The 22,935-nt window shown below is 30.6% G+C and overlaps 1 protein-coding gene across 5 annotated transcripts; it reads right to left on the minus strand.

Annotated features, from left to right (window-relative positions):
• Window positions 1–15,173: 15,173 nt before the first annotated feature.
• On the minus strand, window positions 15,174–21,917 carry LOC107913930 (centromere protein C). Of its 5 annotated transcripts, none has more exons than XM_041103033.1 (11): window positions 21,624–21,917; window positions 21,347–21,522; window positions 21,154–21,242; window positions 20,947–21,049; window positions 20,714–20,853; window positions 19,534–20,498; window positions 19,342–19,420; window positions 17,842–17,924; window positions 16,713–16,791; window positions 16,515–16,625; window positions 15,174–15,488 (listed from the first exon to the last, which is right to left on the minus strand). In XM_041103033.1, exons 1-11 carry the CDS (start codon window positions 21,759–21,761, stop codon window positions 15,358–15,360), a joined length of 2,094 nt encoding a protein of 697 aa, XP_040958967.1. In that variant the 5' UTR covers window positions 21,762–21,917; the 3' UTR covers window positions 15,174–15,357. The 5 variants fall into 5 exon arrangements, 4 of the variants coding, with proteins under 4 accessions (XP_040958967.1, XP_016698086.1, XP_016698087.1 ...); XM_016842597.2 differs by having other exon boundaries at window positions 19,321–19,420; XM_016842598.2 differs by having other exon boundaries at window positions 19,534–20,510.
• Window positions 21,918–22,935: the final 1,018 nt, after the last annotated feature.

Raw genomic sequence — 22,935 nt, forward strand, 5'->3', positions numbered from 1 at the left:
AGCAGATCGAAGACGACGAATCTTATCTTCCAAAGGTAGTAGGAAGTAGATTTAAGCTACCAATCCTATCTCCCTAAGCAGTAGTGGAGTAGGTTGAAGATTGCAGATCTTATCTCCCTAAGCAGTAGTAGAGCAGATTGAAAACGGCGAATCTTATCTTCCTGAGATAGTAGGAAGCAGATTTAAGCCACCAATCCTATCTCCCTGAAGTTGTAGTGGAGCGGATTAAAATCACAGATATTATCTCTCTGAAGTTGCAGTAGAGTAGATCGCATCCAGTCTTATCTCCCTAAGCAGTAGTGGAGCAGACAGAAGAAATCAATCCTATCTCCCTGAAGTTGCAGTGGAGCGGATTAAAACGATGAATCATATACCACTGAAGTTGCAGTAGGTCAAATTATATTTTATCATATCAAGTCTTATCTCCATGAGGTTGCAGTGGAGCAGACTAAAACCACAAATCTCATCCCTCTAAAGTTGCACCAGAGTGGATTGAAGCTACAACTCGTATCTCTCTGAAATGCAGTAGAATGGATCGAAGCATAGGACACAGTGGGCTGGAATGAAGTTACTCGAAGAAGAGAAGCACTCAAAGAAGTCAAAACTCGACAAAACCGGACAAAATTGGTCTTTTTTAGTCTTTGCTCTGTTCTCGTTACACGACAACAAGCAAAGAGGAGCAGCTGTACAAAGCCCAATTTAGCCCGGGGCCCAACAAACCCAACCTAATGACCCAAACCTCAGCCCAATAACCCACGGCCCAATGGCCCTATAACCTAAAGATATCAAAAAACCCTAATCCCCCTAACTCTTGATGCGCCGCTCCCTAAGGTCTGTCACCATCGCTTGCACCGTACACCAGCCTTCTGACCTCTGCTGGCCGCTGTTCATCACGTCCGATCCGCGTCTGTTCCACCTGCAATGAGAAGAAAACATGCAACAAAAAGGGAGACGACAGCAAAATAGAAGGGGGGAATCGGCTATAAAGGCCGATTTTTATTTATATTTCAAAGGGGAGATTTTTGTAAAAAAAACATTAGTAGAAAGAAATAAAAGCAAAGAACAGATTCAAGGTGATTTTTTTTATATATCAGATTCGTATTTCTTTTTTTTCCTTTTTTCTTTTTTCTTTTGTATAGTAAATAGAAAATAAAAAAAGGGAAGGGGGACTCACCGGAAGTGGCTATGGTTACACCGTCGGAGGGTCTCTCCTCCGTCGCCCGAATCGGGTCCAAGGGGCCGAGAGCCTCCCTTTTGTTTCACTCCTTGCGCGTTGAGAGAGCCTGGCTCTCAAGGACGCCACAAAAGGGGTTAGATGGCCTTCATTTCCGGTGCCGACAGCCGGCTACGAGGTGGCGCGACGGAGGCCTAAGAAGGCCGCCGGCCGGATATGAGGAATGGGGGTTGAGAGAGAGTTAGGGAGACTCAGTTTTTTGAAAAAATATGGGGTAAAATGTTTTTTTTCCTTGTTGATTTTTCAATATTTTAAGGCATAAAAACGGCGTCGTTTTGGGCCTTGGCTTCAGTAGCCAAAACGGCGTCGCTCAGCATAAAACCCAAGGGCCGACCCGAGTCCGACCTGAACCACCTAGGATCTGCGTGTTTTCGTTCGAAGGGCTAATTGCACCTTTAGCTCTTCCGCTTTTTAATGTTTTCTAATTAGGTATTTCTAAATTTTTTATTTTTACCCTGTTATTTTATTGCGATTTCAATTCGGTCCATCCTAGAACGACGTCGTTTTGGGGAAAAGGGATAATTCTCATTCTGGTCCCTCCATGCTGTGCACGCATTCAGGAAGATCCTCCTTTTATTTTATTTGCAGATTTGCCCCAAAGTTCTGTTTTTAATTCGAATCAGTCCTTATTTTGTTATTTTATTAATTGATTCAGTTTTTCTTATATTCCTCATTATTATGCTATTATCTTTGTATTATTATTGTTATTATATTTTGTTTATTTATCTAGTTTAAATATTATTAATATTATTATTTATTCATTTATACCTTTAATATTTTAGATAAATATATATAGATACTTTTTTTATATACATATATACATTTTCATAATATATATATCAATATACACATATATATTTTTTTACAACTTATTCATATATACATACATACTCGTATATATATATTAATTTATATACATATATATCTTTTATACTTTATAATTTTGAAATACATATATATACTTTTAATATACATACGTGCGTACATTTTGCCTTTCATATATTTATATGTTTTTACATATTTTATAACTTCAAAATACTTTTATATACATGCATACGTTTTTCTAATATACATATATATATGTACATATACACACTTGCACATTTTTGTATTTCGTAATTTTAAATACATATATACATATGTTCTTCGTATTTTATAACTTTATGTATATTTACATACTTACATATATTTTTATGTTTTATAATTTTAAAATATATACACATACAAGTATGTCTTTTTACCTTTTTCATTCTCTTCTTATATTTATTTATTTATTTACATATCCACTATTATCATCATTATATTTTTTTAATGCTTCAGTTTTTATTTGTTTATTTACCCGATATTGTGTGTATATGATTGATTTGTTTTTGTATATTTTTATTATTTTTCTTATTTATTACTTTTGCTCGTGCTATTTATATTTACATTATCATAATAGTTATTCCATTATATAATTTTTACTCAAATTCATAAAAAGAGAAAATTTTGAAAATAAAGGCAATATTCAATATTTGGGATCTTCGAGAAGATTGGGCCCTAACGTATTGGGTTCTAATTTTCTTCGTTGAATCTAACGCGAGTGCCCCAAGTGCAAGATGAAGTTCAATTTCAGCTCAACAAGCTCAATCTTAGATTTCCCGGCTCAGTTTAGCTCACATGAGCTTAATTCAGCTTGTTTGAGCTCGGTTTAATTTCTTTCAGCTCATTTTAGTTTATATTTATTTTGCTGGAAGCTGAATTTTATTCAGCTAGCTAATTCGATTGCTGGAATTTTCGGTCTTTATATTTGCATTTATTTAGGCATTACTATAGCTCATAAGTGTGTCCTAAACTATTACAAGTATTTAATATGTTTTGTCTTAGCTGAAATAAATGTGTCCAGATTTAATTAAGTTTGTCTTAATACATGTTTTAATTTTGTCCAGCCGAATTAATGTGTCTTGTTTAGTTATAATTTAATTTTTTCCAATGTTAATTAGTATGTTCACTTTATGTTTTAAATTGGTTCAGCTGAATTTGTTTAATTTAATTAAGTTCATGTGTGTTGTTTAGGTGCAGTCGAATTTGAAGATACATTGGGCAGATTCATGCATATAGATTCATGCATGGGGAGATGCATTTGCAGCTGGTACATTTCATGCATTGAAGATGAATTAATTTGGGATTATTCAAGACAACAATTCGGCCAAGAGTGTTCAAGCTATTCATCCATTTAAGGCTTGGCCGATTCTCTTCTCAATGAAGCATAAAAGTTGTTCACACCATGGCTGTTTGGTTCAGCCATGTTCACACCATGGGGACTCTTCAAAACCGTGCATTCACACCTGAAAAGGCTGCTCAAGTTCTTCTTTAATGTTGGTCACTTTTCAGCAAGAGTTGCCTAATGAATGAGTTCATTAAACTCATTAGCTGAATTTAGCTGTTGCTTGAATCTCCAAAATTCATTTAAAATCTACCTATTAGTCACCATTCAGCCGAACCTACATTGGCCATCATTCATGAATTAAAGCTGGAATTTAGTTCAATGTTTGCTTAGAAATTAAGCCTAGAATTTGTCCATTTGGCTACTATACATTAAGCTATAAATAGTTGTTGTTTTTCATTGTAAAAGGAACTTTTTGCCAATTTGATAATATATTGAATATTTGTGAGATTTTCTTTTCTCAATTTCGTCCAAAGACTCCGTTGGCTTATCTACTAGTTAATGGCGTCAACCCTGCTCTTTGCAAAACCGAACTTATCACTTTCAACCAAAGTGTGGCGTTCACTTATACCAAGGTTCCTATCTTTAATAGATAGTGGGCTGAGGTCCTTTATCTTCGTCCATTTTCCATCTTAAGAACATAAAAGATTCGGGTCAACACTTACCCATTGTGTTGGTTCTTTCTTGTTTTTAAGCCAATCCATCCATTTCTCATTAAACCGAAGCTCCATACCTTTCCATCGTATTACTTCTTTTCTTAGCTGAAACTAATTACATAAACCAATTCCCTTTAACCTTAATTGAACCATAAACAACTTCATCGAACGATTATTTCTCTTTGACTCAAGACGAACGAAACTTCTTCGTTAGACGATCGGGTAACGAAAGCGACTCAACTCATTCAACCGAGGCTGGTTCGCATCATGTTCCTAATTAGATTTGAGAGTAAATGCATGTAATTATTATAATTACATTTTTTAATTCTTAGAGAAGGGTGAGAATTGGTGTAATTACACCTACATTCAATTTTAAATATTATTTTTATAAAAATTATAAAATTATATTATAAGGATGAACACATATGAGTGTTTAGGATGGTTACGACCGAAAATTTCTTATATTATAAAATTAATTTGTATATTTTATGAAGTTATAACTAAAAATTATATTATTTAAATTCTAAAAAATTTATTATAAAAAATAATGGGTTAATATGCAAATTTACCATTTTTAAGTGAAAATTTAAAATTACTCCTATATTTCACTTTTTTTGATATTTGGCATTACCCTTATGAACTAGAGATAAATTTGTTGTTCTAAAGGATATTTCCCATATTAACAACATTACCTTAGTATAGCATAATAAACAAGGTTGGATCGTATTAGCATGTTGTATACTTCATAATTTCAATTATAAGTGGAATTGAATGATTCATATTTCGAAGAGTACATGGAATAAGAGATCTTGATAATCTTAATAATGCGGATTTAAATTCAAATTCAAATGTTGATAAGGAGCATATGTTAAATATTAAAAAGGGAATAGTCTAGCAAATATGCACTAAAATAATTAGATAAAATTGTATATGATGTTTATTTTTCTTGCTATTTTTATTAGTAATCGTATTATCAACCAGAGGCGGATACAGGGGGCTAGCAGAGGCCTTGCCCCCTAAAATGGAAAATTTCTATTTAGTCCCTTGAAATTTTTTTAAAATTTTAAATTAGTAAAGGTAAAATTGTACTTTAGCCCCCCTAAAATTACAAAAATTCAATTTAATCCTTTAAAAATTATAAAGATATAAACTATAGAAAATTAAAATTTCATTTGGCCCCTCCTAAAAATTTGTTCTAGCTTCGCCCCTAATATCAACTACTTTTTTACACTAACATAATACATGTGATAATTTGATTTTAATTTTTGTTACTTGCTTAGAAATTATTTTATCATACTAATAATTTTTATAGTATTTAATATTTTTAAAATATAAATTATGTAACGGTATAATTATAATTTATACTACCGAATATGATAAAAAGAATTACGATGTAATTATACCATGTCAGCCAAACACATCTAGAGATTTACAAATTTTTTTAATTATAAAAAAGTGTAATTACTATTATAATAATTACACTTTTATTTAATTACTGTGTAAACATACTTTATTAAATTTTAAAAGCTTTTACTTTATTGATTTTTTTATATATTTTGTTCTAAAGGAAAGCAGACTTTGATTTAGTTTGTGAGTTAATTGAGTCAAGGGAATTCATGAGTTAGAGCTGCTTTTAGATTTAGGTTTAGGTTATAAAATTTAGAGTTTGGAATTTAGAGGATGGTGTTTTTAGGATATAAGATGTAAGATTTTAATGTTGGATAAATTATAAAGGTAGATGATTTATTTAGCTCTTAAATTTTATAAAAAAAAATTATTTTAGTCATTCATTTAAATTTTTATTTTTATTTTTTAACTCTTGAATTTGTTTTTTTTATCAAATCACCCAAAATGGATTGAAAAGTTAAAGTTTGCTAACTTTGCTAATGTGGACATACACATGGATGCTACATCAACAATTAAATAATTTTTAATATTTTAAAATTTTTTATTGTATATATTTTTATTTTTACAAAAAAAATTAATAATTTTAATAACTTTCTATTTTTTGGAAATTTTTAAAAATTTTAATTAATTGTTGATGTGTCATTCACATATCAATCCACGTGTATGTCCACATTAACAAAGTTAAAGTTTATTAACTTTTTGATCTATTTTAACATGATTTGACAAAAAAAATAAAGGGCTAAAATGACTTTTTTATAAAGTTGGAGAGCTAAATAAGTCATCATGTCAACTACAAAAATAATCACCTAACTATTAGCATGTTTCTATTCAGAACACCCAAGCTTAAAATTTTCTACTTTAGTCATTAATGTTACTGAAATTTAAAATTTTAGTAACTCCTTCGTTAAATCACTAATGACAAACTTTTTTTATTGGCATGATAACAAATTTAGCCCTCCAATGTTTATAAATACTATTAATTTAGTCTTAAGTCTAAAAATTTTAACAAATATAGCCATTAACTTTGCACATTTTGTCAATTTAGTTTTCTTTCTTAAAAATTTAAAATTCAAAATTAAAACAAAAAATACATTAATAGTTAAGTGACTATTTTTATAATTTACCATGGGTGACTAAAATAAAAAAATTAAACCTCAGAGACCAAAATAAAAATACATGAATAGTTGAGTGACTTTTTTTACAATTTACCCTTTAATATTTAGAGTTTATTATTGATTGTGTGTGGGCTTTTTTCTAGAAGTATCCAAATAAATTAATTATTTACGAAAATGACTCACTTGCAAAATCATGTATGAAAATGATCCGTTTTGAACAGTGAACCTCGGTGCTGCTATTGCCATTGGCGTCGCCACCTTTCATAATAGAGCAATCATTGGCTGGTTTTAAAAAAATAATTTTTTGGGTGCCGCCAGCATTTAATTACTTCATCAGGTCCCTAAATATTTTATATAATCACACTTCAGTCAATGGTTAACCCATTATGAAGGGTGGTGCCGCCAATGACAACAACGATATCGATGTTTACTGTATAAAATGGGACATTTTTGCACATAATTTTGTAAGTGGATTGTTTTCGTAAATAATTAATTTATTTGGATTATATCTATAAAAAGCCTTGTGTGTGATACTCATAGGACCGAAGGAAAAGAAAAAGAAAAGTCTCATCCATAAGAAGAAAAGAAGTGACTTCAAAGGAATAATATTTTTGTGGTTAATATTTGTCCGTGACTCCCTCAACGTTTCACGGATCCTCAGCTAAGCAAGGTAACTTTTATATTACACAACTACTAACCAATAGTTTTTCTTAAAATAATTTATCACCTACTTTGAGGGCGAAGTCAGATATATTTTTAAGGCTATCCCTACTAAAAATAAAAAATTATTTTAACCTATAAAAATAAATTATTAATATTAAAAAAATTTAAAGGTCTGGCTATAAAGATGAGTATTCGATCGAGTCAAAAAAATTTTGAGTTTGTCGGGTTGACAAATTCTATTTTATCAACCGAACTCAATTTGAAATTTTTTCAAATCGAATCGAATCAAGTCAAAAAATTTTGCGTCAAGTCAAGTCGAGTTAACAAATCCTATTATTTATACTCAATGTTGTGTTTTCATGAACCAATTATTTAACTAGTAGACAAAGTACAAGATTATTTAACTACATAAACAACATAATAGTTTTGCTTTTTTTAACTTAATGGATAAACATTAATCAAAATGACATAGTTTTGCATTTTAACTTAATAGTTTTGACTTTGAACTTTAGAAAAGGTAAACATTTATCAAAATGACGTAATTTTACCTTTTCTTTTTCTGATTTTCGAATAACTCGATTTGTGTAATTCATATTCGAGTCAAACCGAAAATTTTAATTTTTTATTCAAGTTGATCCAAATAACCCGAACCATTTAATTCAAATTTTAAATTTTTTATCGAGTTTATCGAATCGAATCAGATTTTACTCATCCCTACCTAACTATTTAGGGGTGGAACGTTAAAATATACAATTGAGAAAAAAAAATATTTCTTTTATTGTTATACAATAATTTTTATAACAACAAAATCATAAAAATGTTTAATTTTTATTTACTTTAGTTACTATTGAATTGATTTTTAATTTATATTCTAATTTAAATACATACTAAATATTTAAAACTTATTATTTCAAATTTAATTATATAGTTAATTTTGAGAAAAATATGTTAATTTTTACTTAAAATAAATAGGGTAATATATTAATATTGTTTAAAAAATAGATACAATTATTTGTTTGTTAATAATAAATATCATTGAAAAAAGCTAAAATTAATCATTTTTTATTTCATTTGATGAAGATAATTTTAAATATTATTATATTGTTTTAGCAAAGTATTTAGTGAACCAAATATATTAATATAATTTCTTAAGATTTTAATAGTTACTAAACATTGTAATATTAGTTTCCTAACAACTATATTCCTAAAAAAACATTCCATTAAAATCTTAATATAAGAATATAAGGGAAAATTATTGAAGATTAAAAAATATTAATTTTTAATGTAAATGTGAGCAAATTAGTATTGTAATACCCTGAAAATTTCTACAGTAAGGAAAGTAAGATAATATCTCTGATATAGTAAAATAAGAAAATAAAGTGCTAAAAAGGGGTAATTTTGAGTTATGGCAATATTGGGAAGTATATTATAACATATTAATTCAAGAAAGGATTAAATCGCAAAAGTGAAAAAAGTTTTGTTATCCAAGAGTAAATACTCAAAAGTTAAGGGGTTAAAGTGTAAATATGAAAAAGTTGAAGGACCAATGGTGTAAATATTTTAAGAGTGGAATAATCTAGAAACTAAGAAAATGGATGGATTGGGACCAATTTGAAAAAGGTGAAGAAGTTTGAGGGACTAAATCATAATTTTACCAAATTAAGTGGTGACTCAAGGATGGAATTTTAAAAGATCATTAGGGGCAAAATGGTCAATTAGAAGAGAGAAATCTAGAAGATAATGATGATGTTGGAGATATTTTAGATTAATAAATAAATAAATATTAGTTTATTAATATTTTAATTTGATTTTTTTTAAATGATATTATTTTATTATTATTAATTTGTTTAGCATATACATGTGTGGAAAGAAGGAATGAAAAGCCAGCCATTCCCCCCATTTTTGCATGCATTAACGTGAGAAGAAGAGGGGAAGAAAGAAAGCTTTGTTTTCTTTACAATTTGGTCCTTTCACCAAAAATCCACCATTTTCACTTAGAAATCAAAGGAATTTCCATAGCCACCAAGAGATAAAATTGACAAGGAGACTATGGGGAGCTAGAATATCAAGTTAGATTCAAGAAATAGGGGCTGGAGGAGAGAGAAAATCAAGTTAAAGATTGAAGTCAATTAAGCAAGGTAAGAACATCATGGTTTCAATATATTTTTGAGTTTGATATTATTGAAAAAGTATGAGATTGATATTAATGTTGGGTTTTATTATATAAGGTTATAAGTTCTTGATATGTTAGTGAAGAGAAAATAAGAGAAAGTGTTGAGAAATAGTGTAGAGAAGGAAAATAAGAGTGTTATAGACTTAGTAATCAACATTTTACACTAAAATAGTTTTGAAACAGCAGCAGTAGTCTGACTTTGAAAATCTACCAAAAATCGTATAAATTGAATTAGAGGATGAAAAAAATATGAACTTAAAGCTTATTGAGTCTAGTTTCTCATAGAAGAAACGGTGTAAGCAATGGAATTGTAAATTATGAGATATAATAGGTTTTGTGAGATGAGGTCAGAATAATTTCGTGTTCCCCTGTTCTGACTTTGGAAAATCATCAAAAATTGGGAAAAAATAATTAGAGTCTTAAATTTATACGTTTAAATCCTTAAAGAGTATATTTTCAATAAAAACAAACAGTAACATCATTTGCATTCTGTATGAAGAGATAATTAAATTTTAGTGAAGAAGGATCGGAACTGTCAGACAGCAGAACAGGGATTATATTAGAGAATAAACTGTACTTATTGGCTAAATAAAAATTCTGAAAATTTTATGGTAAGAATATATGTGAGTCTAGTTTCATATAAAATTTACGGATCTCAATTTGGAGTTCTGTATCTTAAGATATAAATAATTTAGTGACTATGACTCAAGTGGACAGCTTTGAATGAATATAAATAAATGTGAAATTATAGATTATACTACATATAAGCATGTTATATATATTAAGGATGTGGAATGGAGAGGAGGAGGAGGAAAATATATGATTACTCAACTAGCATGAATTTTCATTAAAAATGGCCAATTTACATGTTTTAGGTTCAGGGACTAAATTGAACAAATGTGAAACTTTAAGGGTAAATTTGTAAAAATGTCAAAAAGTGACCAAATTGCATGAAATGAATTGTTTTATTATTTAAATTACTTAATTGAATGAAATATTAATTTAGATCAAGATTGGGTGGAAATTCGAGAAAAATAGAAATTTTCTAAAATGTCCCTGAATTTTGGTATTTCTGCAATTTAGCCTGATAAGTTCGTATGAACTATATTTTGTATAATTTTAATTGAACTGAATGCTATTTGATAGTGAACATTATATATATGTGTGTGTTTTATTGTTGAAATTGAATTATTATTAGTAATATGTATAATTATTAGATGTTTTGAAATGATTATCGGAAGCTCGATTGGGTTGAAAGCTTGTGGGAGATATATCACATTATCTATTGGTTCTATCAGTAATTTTGGATGATTTGATTTTAGTTATAATGACTTGTATAGTTAAATTGGTTAATGTTAACTTATAAATGTTCTGATTTTGATTGGTTATAAATATGAATGCTTGATGAAATTAAATGTCTGAAAATTAATTTGTAAACTCCGGTAATGCTCTATAACCCTATTTTGGAGAAGGATACGGGTTAGGGGTGTTACAAGTATCAACACATACACTACAACAAACAATTCTTTTATACTCGAATCTAAATAATTTTAGAATAAGGTATTAAGCATGGTAAAACTCGAATGGTTGGATAAATTTTAAATCAATTTATTTCGTTTAGAGCGGCTTAAAAAGAAAAAATGTGGACGTGGGATGGGACGGGATGGATTTTTCTTTTGAAAAGCGAGTATAGAGTGGTTATGGTAATGGTTAGTCCCACCCATGCCCGCTCCACCTTATCAAATTACCTTTTATCCTTGTACATATAACTATTAAAAGGGTAAAAATGTAATAATGAAAAAATCATATATTTTATATTTAATTTTATGAATAATTACTTAAGTTTAAAAGATTAAAAATAGTAGAAATCAAGGTGAGGTGAAACGAGGATGATTCATAAGTGTAATAATAGTTTTATAAATTATAATGAAACGGGAATATACTACTTATAGAGTCATAATTAGTTTAGCAAGATTCACTCCCGTCCCACTCGCGGGATGAATGTGGGATTCCTTACTGATGCCAACAGAAACAATGGTATGAACTAATCAAAGTTTAAACTAGATTTATGATATTGAGATTTTAGGTTTTAGTTTGGTAATGCGGAAATATTATTTGAATGTTGTGATTGTAGAGCATGTCTAAATATATTTTGATTTATAATTGATTGTGCTTTGTATTAATTTTATTTTACTATTATTCATGATTTCTGCTTGTATTTGTCTTTTAAGTTAGGTAACATAAGAAAATAATTAAAATACAATGTGAAAAAGAACATGGACAGGATATATAATGAAATAACAGCATGTAAAACATAACCGTTATTTTAATTTAATATATTATGTCACTAATAAAATAATCTTATTCGGAATGAGTTCATACTCAAATTACTCTTTTTTTTGGATTATATCTCTATATTATAATCAAATTTGAGATTTAATATTTATACCTCAAGTTTTTACATAATTTGGTCCCGCTTAGTCTAAATATTTCTTCTGATTAAAATATTGGCTATACTTAAAGAATTGTTGTCATCGTTAAATTTAAATCCATTACAATGCCATTTTTCACATGATTATCGAGTGAGTAATTTTTTAAAATTTTAGAATGTCACACCAGTAAATGTAACAGAAGAATTTTAACGAGATTAACAAATGGACTTGGATTTTTTAATTCAAAAAATGTGAGATTAAATTTCAAACCTACATAAACTTGAAGCATATTATAACCTTTAGATTTTAACTATTTAATCTAAAAATAATTAACTCAACACGAAGTGTAGGTAAAAAACAATACTAGTCAATCTGAAAACTATGACAATGCTGATGTGAGGCATTAGTAATTTGTGCATTTATATTGCATTTGTTATTAATACCTCGCTAGAGTCTGGGTTGTTACATTCATCTTGTCCAACCAAAATTTTGTTCAATGGAATTTTACTTGTAGGTAACACTTCATCGGTTATAAATCTTGTACACATGTGCATTAATCACACATGAAGTCTTGTCCGGTTCATTTCAATCCCATCTTCAATTATTTAGAAGGCAAACCGAGATTTGATCTGCGTTAAACATGTATCAAGGCTTAATAGTAGAGATGGTCAACCTCATCTATAAATAACCTTTGATCTCAGGAGGGCTTCTTCAATTTCTTGGACTCCTATACTTCATACTCTTTTTCCTTTTTCTTTTTTTTTTTTCTAAACAACTCTTTACACCTCACCTTGCCTATAAATACCCATCATTGGCCTCAAGAGAGCTTCTTCAATGTTTTGGACTCCCATACTTCATACTCATTTCTTTTTCTAAGTGACTTTGTACACTTACCACTGTGTGAACCATCATCATTTACCTTATACCTCTTTTAATCTCGACAGTTTTCATAGTATTTTATGCATAAAATATTAGATATTTATATAAATTTCTGTGTTAATATTTTATAATATATAATTCTTGATATATCTATATCATATTCATATTTTTTATATGTATTATTTTTATTGTTATTTTTGTACGATGTCTTCTTTTATGGTAAAAAAAAGTATCGATACAAAGGAAAGCCATAAAGATGGGCTTAAATAAGAGATTTCAAAACATCCCAGCATTCAAAGTAGACAACATAATCATCACATAAGTTCCTAGCATTTAGATTGCGGGTATTATTAATATTGCTGCTCATTTTAGCAAGTGCATTGGCATTGTGGTTCCCCTCTTAGAAGCTATGATAAACTCTTCTAGAACTAAAACTGCGAAGGATAGTCCTACAATCACAAATGATCCATCACGGTTAAGCTTAAACCATCCTAAATGAGGAGCAAGAGTGAGAGAAGGCAGAGGAATACTTCTAGTTTTTGCTACAAATAGAAAAGCAAAGAGACAAAGATCTATTAAAAACATGTTTTCTATCAAATGAATTCTCAAAGACGATGGAATTCCGAGCAAGCCAAATGCTTCTAAGGAAACATGAAAAAACGATGAAGCAGGAGGATTCGATGAGCAATAAGTATGGCCTTGGAATTTAGATTTGTCTTAAGCCAATCAGTAAAAGGAAGGCTAAAAGAGGTGACCAAGTTGGTTGGGATAGTAAGTTCGTTCCATTGGTTCTTGACAAAAAGACATTCTCTAAGAATGTGTTCGCAAAAAAAGGAGAGCAAGGACCATGTGTATTTTTGTACGGTGTCAAAAAATTGAATATATTAGTCATGTACGGGCCAAATTATTTTACTTTTTTTTCCCTCTATTCTCGCACCGGGTTTTTCGGCTGGTTTGAACTTCCGATGTTTTACGGGATACCTTCCTCGTCTTTGGTTTCTTATTTCATGTCGTGTTGTGTTGAGAATAAGCTTTTAGAAATATGCTTGTGGATCACAAGTTTAGCAATAAAAAATAAAAAAGGAAGATCGAATTCAAAATAACGATCAAATAGAATAAGGTTTCTAGAAGATAGTGTAACGTAAACAAATTTATCAATATTTATGCTCTTTATTTATTTTATTGTGCAATTATATATATATCTGTCAGCTGTCGAATCTAAAATGGAGGAATATAAAGCATTTAATTGTTCTTAGAAGGTGACAAACGGGACTACAAAAATAATGATTTAACTATATTATAGATCCTATACTATAACGTTAATAGCTAACCAGTTCATGTAGAAGATAGTTTTTATATATTTAATTTTGAAGTAAATAAGTAATTTTTTAAAATATTAATTTTATTATAAGATATTATCACATCTACTCTTTTTAATATAATGACTAGAAAAATTTATAGTCCCTCCTCAACTCTTAAATAAAATAATAATAATCTTAAACCCACGTCTTCTTGCGCAGACAACAATATCAACAAATAATTAAATTTTTTTAAAATATAAAGTTTTGAATATTAATCTCAAGCTTTAAGAGTGGTTTTATCTTTATGGAGCTTTAAAAATGTGAGTGATTTAATTTTTTTATTTATTTTATGATACAAGATTAATATTATAGTAAAACTTTTACAATAATGATAATTTCTATGTTTAAATTCAGTGCAACCATTAAAATTTAAAATGATATTCAAATAAGATAATTTAATAATAATTTTAAATTTTAAATTCAATGCAAATATTTTGAAAAAAAATCTGCTTAACTTCCCCTAATTATCTATTGATCACTTTGAAACCTTACAAATTCGCATTTTTAAATGTTGAAGATGAATGCCATTTTAAAATTTTATTTATTAGCTTCAAAATTAAGCGAATATGATTCTTTTGGTATAATGCTAAACTCTTTGATCTAAGGGCTAAAAGATCAAACCCCAACAACTTTATTATCATAAATAAATATATAAAGATTAAATTATTCACTTATGAACCCCATTAATTTAATTAATAATAAAAGCACTATATGAAATTATATTTGAATTGAAATGAATAAATGGGAAAAAGCCAAAATCGTAGATCACGTTCAATATGTGCTGTCTTCTTCACGTTCTCTTTCTTAGTAGTCGAATATTCCAAAATATCAAAGAAAATGAAAGAACATGTCAGCATTAAGACAAGAAGCAAAATTATTTGAGTTTATCTCTTCAAAAATCTTTTTAATATTCGAGGCTTAAATCTCGATAAAAGCTTCTAGAAGCTTTGACAACCATTTTCTTAATTAAACTAGATTTGTTTAGGAGTGAAGTTTCTGTCTAAACCGATAAGATTGAAATAAGTTCTAATAAGTAAAACTATGTCCTTTGGAAGCAAATGCCTCAGTTTATTTACCTCAGTGCTGAGATTAGAGTACTTAATGATAATCATAAAAATTCACAACAGATATCCCTACTGCTAGTTCACAAGCAATACACAACATACATAAATGGAATAGTGAGTTCATTAAAGGATATGCGAGAACTCACTTGGCAATACAGAGAATTGTATCAAAACCTGGCAGCCAGTTCAATCAGCTCTTTGTACTCATCGCTTACAAATGACTTCACTTTGAGAGTAGGGTTTCCACCATCACCCTTCTCTGGGGACTCGTACTTTATCCCAATTACTGTTGCCAAACCTGTACAATCACAACGTCTCTCATTTATTCTACATCTATTTCGAAAGCAGCCATGTTTTGCTATGTGTTCCAGCCCAGAAACTAGCATTTAAGGTCTGCATTAACCTAAATTGGGTCTAAGGCAGCACCAAAAATAATAATGACAACTTAGAAGGCACGATATATTTGGGTTTCAAACATCTTCAAGGCGGCACAAAGCATTAATGCAAATGAAGGAATTTTAGAATCTGCAAAACCTATTTACTTACAGAGTCATTATTATTATTGCAATCAACTCTCAAATTGGGCATAAGGTGTGCTACAAAGTGATAGAACTCTGAAAATAAATATGATGAAATGACTTCAGGGTTAAGGGATACCCAAAATCAGATTGCCTCAAGCTGTACAAAAAGCTTCTATCTGCATAACTTTCATAAACTATGGTGCCAGACTTCGGGCTAATATAATTTAGGCACTGATCTAAAATAATTTTGAGATTAAGGGTTGATACAACCAAGTCCAGTACAAATTATAAGAATGAACTTAAATTAATAATAAACTGAATATTTATCATGAATAAATTATAATTTATAATACACTAATGACTCGTTTGGTTACTAATGTAATAACATGAGGAAAAAACTTGATTATTACATATATATTGCAATAGTTAGACATAAAATAAAGAATATTAGCCCAAATTTAAACTTCAAATTAGAAAGATGAATAAAAACTCTTGTAAAAAATAAGACCTCTTCAAAATAAGCAAATAATTTTCCTTCTCTTTGCTTGGAATAAGTGATGAAAATGGCTAAATATTACCAATTGAATTAGTTTATCGCTAACTCATACTAAAACATGTGTAAAAAATAACACTTCAAACGTAGCATAAATGAAAGAAAGCTCATTTAGTACATATCAGCTTTTAAAGAATGGTTTCAGTTAAATTTTAAAAGTTCTTCAGAAAGCACAGCAGTTAATATTTTAATTTATAATGGCACACTAAACTCCTTGCATGGTAAAAAAACCAGAAATGAAGCTACTCACTTGAATGTACACGTCCATATAAGAATCTTTCACCTTTCCAGAATTCCAAAGGTCTTGACCTGATCCTTGTGCTTCGTCTCCTCCCTTCAGGATCAAATGTTGTACCAGAACCTAGAAAGATAGAAGTCAGCTTGTCATTCCAACAGAATTACTAAAGAGTTTTAGAGATGCAAGTTGAACTCTTGGTATTAGTAACACCTGCAAGGCTTTGTCTTCGAGAATGTTTTTTCCCCTTATGTTTATTGCATGGCTGACGTTTTATTTTGCCCTTCATATTCTGTTGCTCAATATAAAAAGTAGAAAAGAAAAAACATAACTTGAGAAATTTTCAAAAAATAAAATAAACCATAAACAGGCAACGTTTTACTTTTTTCTCAGTGAATAGAAGAAATGATTCCATTCATAGGTCTATAGGCATAGGCATAGGCTAATAAAATATGAAGGGATTCCAGACGGTTAACTGAAGCATGCTAAGTAAATACAAACATCTAACAGAAACTGCCACTGACCCACAACCTTGTAACATTCTTTTATTCAAAATGACAATCAGCCATTGCCAGGTAAGGTAATACCCGAAAATGCGTTTTAAATTTTCACCAAAACCCCAGATGCCCTTGGACTCCAAAAGAATACACATGCATCATGTTCGGTACATAAAGCTTCCTACCAAGACTTCTAAATCAAGTTTCTGGCTTTACCTTTTTAATTAAAAGTAAAAGCAAAGCCATTTCCTCCATGGTGGTTTTAAATCAATCAAAACCTTAGGGAGTTAAGCACCAAACCTAAGTTAGATTCACCATGATTTGATAATGATTATTCTTAGAAACTATAATAGAACAAGCTGCTTCTTATCCCATAGAGTTAACAACATTGTCTTTGCTAAGTGTCAATTGTAATTATCATCATGAACTAATAACAGCCAACAGAACACAATGTTTCCGAAATATGTGGTAAAGTTGCAGTGGAAAAAAAGGCAACAAACAATAATCCTACAATAGTTGAGGAGGAAATGCATCCGATTTCATTGCCATAAAATCAAATTTTGAGGTGCAAATTCTAAAAGGTTGGTAAATTATAGAAAACATTTTGAGTTGACATCAATATGTTATATAGCTCTTGCAGCACTGAAAGAGAGAGAGAAAGTCGACCAGAGAATGCAAGAATGATAAAATTAAGCAAAATCAGAGAAAAAAATCAACATTTCAAAGATACAAAGGTAATAGTATAGAAGCCCAAAAAAGCAGTATAGAACTCCCTACTCATGGAAATTGACTGCTATATGAAATGGAAAAATAAGTAAGATCAATAATCTCGTGAGAGTACAAACCTCATGCAGCTGCTCACCACTTTCTGCAGCTTTCAAAGATCCATCCATAGAGCGGTCCTCATCAATAGCAGGACTAGATTCATCTGTTAGGGGAATGGAATTAGCACAAAGGAAACTAATAAATGGAAAACCATCAAATGCAATTCAATGACTAAGATAAATCCGATTCAATATGTACCAAGTCCAAGACAACTAAAAGAAGAAAAATAATATTTACTGTGTAGGAATGACACAGTTCAAATCCAATAATATTAAATTTAGGAAAGATATTTCAATGATAATTTACTCAAAGCAAAACACCCGGTAAAATTTACTGATATTTTGGTTCTACTTCAAAAGTAGAAAATTGCTGCCTGAATTTGTCTTAGGACTCTATAAGATCACATTTCTTTTCTAATTTATAATAGAACCAACAATGTGATGCATATGTTGAACTGATTGGGTAAATGGGTATATCAAATATAATTTATGTCTTCAATGCAATCGAGTATTCAACGGTACAAGGAAATTAGTTTTCACTAGCTATACAAGCCCAAGCATGAAAGTAAGAGAGCCCATTGACAAGAATGTGCAAGGCTTCCAGGGAGCTGCCAAAAGGTCAGCATGAGAAGTATGGAAGGCATTGACCTGAAGATCTCTTTGGAAGAAACCCTCCATGACAATAACAGGTAAGACCAACCAAAAGCACTAGACCATTAACGCATTAGCAATAAGCATAAGCTGCACACCTTTCTGTGGACTGTCAACTGAAATTCAGTTTTATTTCCCTTCCTCAAAATCAGGTGCTAAGCTAAGCATCATCAATTCATCATAATTATGCAGGAAGAAGTCTCAAGACTATTCTAAAGGATCATAAGCTAATAGGCATTTGAATAAGTAGAGACTTAGTATGCCTTCAATTATCTGTGGTGTATTTTGGCATTGCATCTAGCCTAAAACTCACTAACAAGAAAACCAGAGTGACAACCTAAAAGTAAAGCAAATGAAAACCGTGATATAGGTTACAACACCACTTAGCATCTCCCTCAGGTGTAGCCAAACAGAACAACTAGGACATATCAACTCATCTTGTCTAGTACAAATCCCCGTGTTCAATTGAGATGGAATATGACCCTTCTGAACATAATCTAAAGACATGGAAACCAAGAAAAATGAATATTTGACTTCTTTCAGAGGATATGAAAGATCCCAAAGTACTCGTGAAAATTCTGGAAGCTACTCTAGTCGCAATTAACTAAGAAAATCCAGATGAATCTCTTTCTTTTATGTAATTTTTGTGGTTTTGCTCCTCTATTCCAGTAGACATAAGTGATAAAAGGAAAAGGCTAATAAGCAAGAAACTTTCTTTCTAGTTTGCAAAAATCATAATAAAACAACTTTAAAAGACAATAAGTATTCTATTATTCAACCGATAAATGGGAAAAAATAAAAATAAATGAAGTTATAACTCAGGCATTTTAGTATCAGTCCTTTGCATGCCTGACTCTTTCTGAATGGCACCTGAATTATCAATGGTTAAGCCTTCCACATAAACTTGGGTCTGGGTAGAAACAACTGCTTCCGGTGGTATATCTTCCACCTGTTTTTTGTCACAACAATAGCTCATAGCAAAAATCAGTATGACAATTAGAAACAAAGATTTCCACTAAGCTGCAAATGACTGTCTCTTGAAAACCCAGTAAAAAAACTCACCCTTCCACCAAATTCGTTTGGTTTGATTGTATGACTATCTGATGCAACTTCGGGCCTTCTTAAACTGTTATTCTCTAAGTTGGCCTGAGATCCACTAGAGACAACATTAATACCAGAATCAAACCTTCTTGCATTATCATTTACAAATTTGTCAAAGAGGCCAGCAAAATCTCTCCCATCTAACTCGGAACTTGCATTAGCAGTTGCAGTTTGATTTGCTTCTAATAATGGAGACCTTAGCAAGTGAGAGTTGTTGTGTTCCTTTTTATGAACCTGACTAGATTGTTTATTGAGACTTTCAATAGGAGATGCATTTCTCTTAGGTGGTTGATCGATACTATCAGTTGAAAAAGGTTCACTTTCTGGATCTGACAGCATCATCTGTTTATGTAGCAATGATATTGAAGCCAATGGGTCTCTTGGAGGAGTAGGAGAAGCTAAATGATGAGCTGAACTTTTGGGCTGCTGTTGTGGTGTTCGTCTATCGTTGTTGTGAGACACACTTAGTTCCTTTTCAGTATCAACCTGAACAGATTCTCTATTGTTACTTTCAGTACCAGATGCATTTCTCACCGCTGATCGTCTAACATCATCAGCGGAAAACGGATCACTTAGTACATCAGACTGCAATTTTTGTTTCTTCAGCAATGATATCGAAGCCAATGGACTTCTCGGTGGAGTGGGAGAAGCTAAAAGATGAACTGAACTTTCAGCCTTTCGCTTTGGTGTCCTTTTACTGATCCCTTTCAACAAATTTTCTATGTCCGATCGTGAATTTCTAGGCTTGGCTAAGTTTTCTCTAGAAGCCTTCAAATCAATCCTTCGAATATCCTGCAAGTCAGGAAGGCATATTTTCTCCAGATCAATAGGTTTGATCTGCAACTGCTCTTGAAGAAGACTGATTGCCTCATCCCCATCACAAGTACTGGTAAGCAAATGATCCAGAAGTTCATTAACCTTGTTCTCTGCGTTAGTCACTAAGACAGAAAGCAGCAAGCAGATAGCATTATATTATCGCATACACATAACATGGGAACTTTGCAACATCATGGAAACAAACCCAACTGAAAACCAAGTTATATGGCAGGTTAGTTTTAGTCTTTTAAAGAAAACATCGAGAACGGGAGAGCAAGGACAGAAGAACATAACACCTTGGGACAAATCAACCTTCGTGACTTACCACTCAACTCCTCTTGTAATTCAACATTCTGGTCTGATTTTTCTGGCTGCGAATTGCAAACTGGACTGGGAATTTCCTCTTCGAAGCTTTCTACTGGGGAGATAGGAGTAGAATAGCGATGTTTATATTTAACCGACCTCCTGAACATAAAATCATAAGGCCATGTTGTATACATATACGTGTAGAACAATTTTATATAACAGAAAACCAGTAACAGGAAACATTGATCGAACCGCAATATTCCAGGGCGACGAGGCCGTGCAGCCATGGACTGAATATTCTGATCCAAATCCATTAGAACACCACCTGTCTGCTTCTCTATTTCTCTTTTGGCATCTATATAACAATGCATACGTACATCAAAAAGCTAAGTTCATAGAAATTTTAGCAGATTAAATTTCCCAACAAAAAATTAAAACGAAATGGAGCAGAAAACTTACTTTCAGCCTTTTCAAAAGCAACAAAGAATTCTTCTGGATCATTGAATTTGTCAATGTCTATACTCGGTTCCAAAGTCACAGTAGGCAGACTATCAAAAATTGAAGAAGTACAATCAAATTCAACTAACATTACCACAAAAAAAGAGGGGGGGAGAAGGATTAAGTAAAATAAGCAATTTAAAACAATCATAACCTAGAGTTAGGTTTCAAAGAAAAACGAGGTCGTTTACGGCCTAAAGCCGGTCTTCGTTCTCGAGGATTTTCCAAAACTTCAGCATCGGAGCCTGACATATCCAAGTTCAAGAGCTCAGAACTATTATCTACTATTGCTTTGGCTTGCTCCATAAGCTTATCAGGACATTGCAATGGCTGAAAATATTGAAAAAAGGAAATCAAAACAAAATTAGTACATTTATAACAGTGCAGAATAGCAGTAAGGTAATGCTAGGGCGGAGGAAACAGATAGAAACCATGGATTTGAGAAAATGGTGAAGGTGTTGAAGATCGTGGGGGTCGTAAGGTGGAGGAGGGTTTGGAAAGGAAGCGAAGGTTCGAGGAAAGAGGGAGAGGCCGGAATAAGCCTCTAGCGGATCCGAAGGGAGAGGCATTTCTTTGTTTTATTATGGATTGATTGTTGCCTCTGTCGAATGGATCTGAGACGGAGACTGCAACTTTCCAAAGGGGAGTTTTGAGTTTGTAATTCGAAAAATAAAACTGAGCGGGAATGGATTTGGTTCAGCCATAAAACAACTTTCGGTATTTGTATGTTGGGTTTTTTTATATATATAAAAGGTAATATAAAAGGTAATTGAATAGAGTTATAACTAGTAATATAATTGTTCGATTCAATGGAAGGAATAAAATTATAATAATATTATTATGTTTCATTAAATGGAATAGATATGGTAATAGTATAAGTAAAAAATTGAAATAATTAAAGTACCCCTAATAAAAAATTTTGTAAATTATATTTTGAAATTAAATATTTTATATTAAATTATATAAAAGTATTTCAAATATTTTATTTTTATATTTTCTAAATTTAAGTTTTAAAGGATTAATCTAAAAATTAATTTTGTCTTGTTATTCAATGTTGCATGTAATAGCCATTCTTTAATGATACTAAAGAATAGTTATTACGGGAAGACAAGTAATAAAAAAATAACATCATTCCATTCAATGAGTATTACATTCAACCAAACAAAAAAATAATTTATCATTCAATGAATAAGGGGGAAATACTATTCCACTCCCTTAACCAAATATGGTGTAATGGAATAGACCATTATAGAATTGAATAGGTATAATAATTATTTGATTGGAAGGAATGGAATAAGGACCAGATTTTTATTGCTTAAAAAAAGTATTTTTGACTCTTTTTTATATTCTTAATAAAATATAATAATATTAACTAATTTAAATATTATTTAAACGTATATTTGTTACTTAATAATAACATGTCTAAAATGGACATTTTATTTCTCAAAAGTACTTTTTGACAACAATATTAAACACTCAAATTTTAAACCAAACTTTTCAAAAGCACTCCTCAAAAACATTTTTCCACAACACTTTTCAAAAGCAATTAAGAATTGCCATAAGTATTGTAATAATATTCATGTGTTTTGTTGATAGAATAGATATGCAATAGCAAAAAATAAAAATTCAAATGCCGAATATGCCCTTTAATAAATTAAACTATATTTTTATTTTTGTAAAAATATTAAAAAACCAAAAGTGTTAAATGCTTAAATGACAATTATGCCCTCTAACTTTTTTTAA

This window comes from Gossypium hirsutum, chromosome D10 (assembly GCF_007990345.1).
Source record: "Gossypium hirsutum isolate 1008001.06 chromosome D10, Gossypium_hirsutum_v2.1, whole genome shotgun sequence".
In the NCBI taxonomy this organism is placed as follows: Eukaryota; Viridiplantae; Streptophyta; class Magnoliopsida; order Malvales; family Malvaceae; genus Gossypium; species Gossypium hirsutum.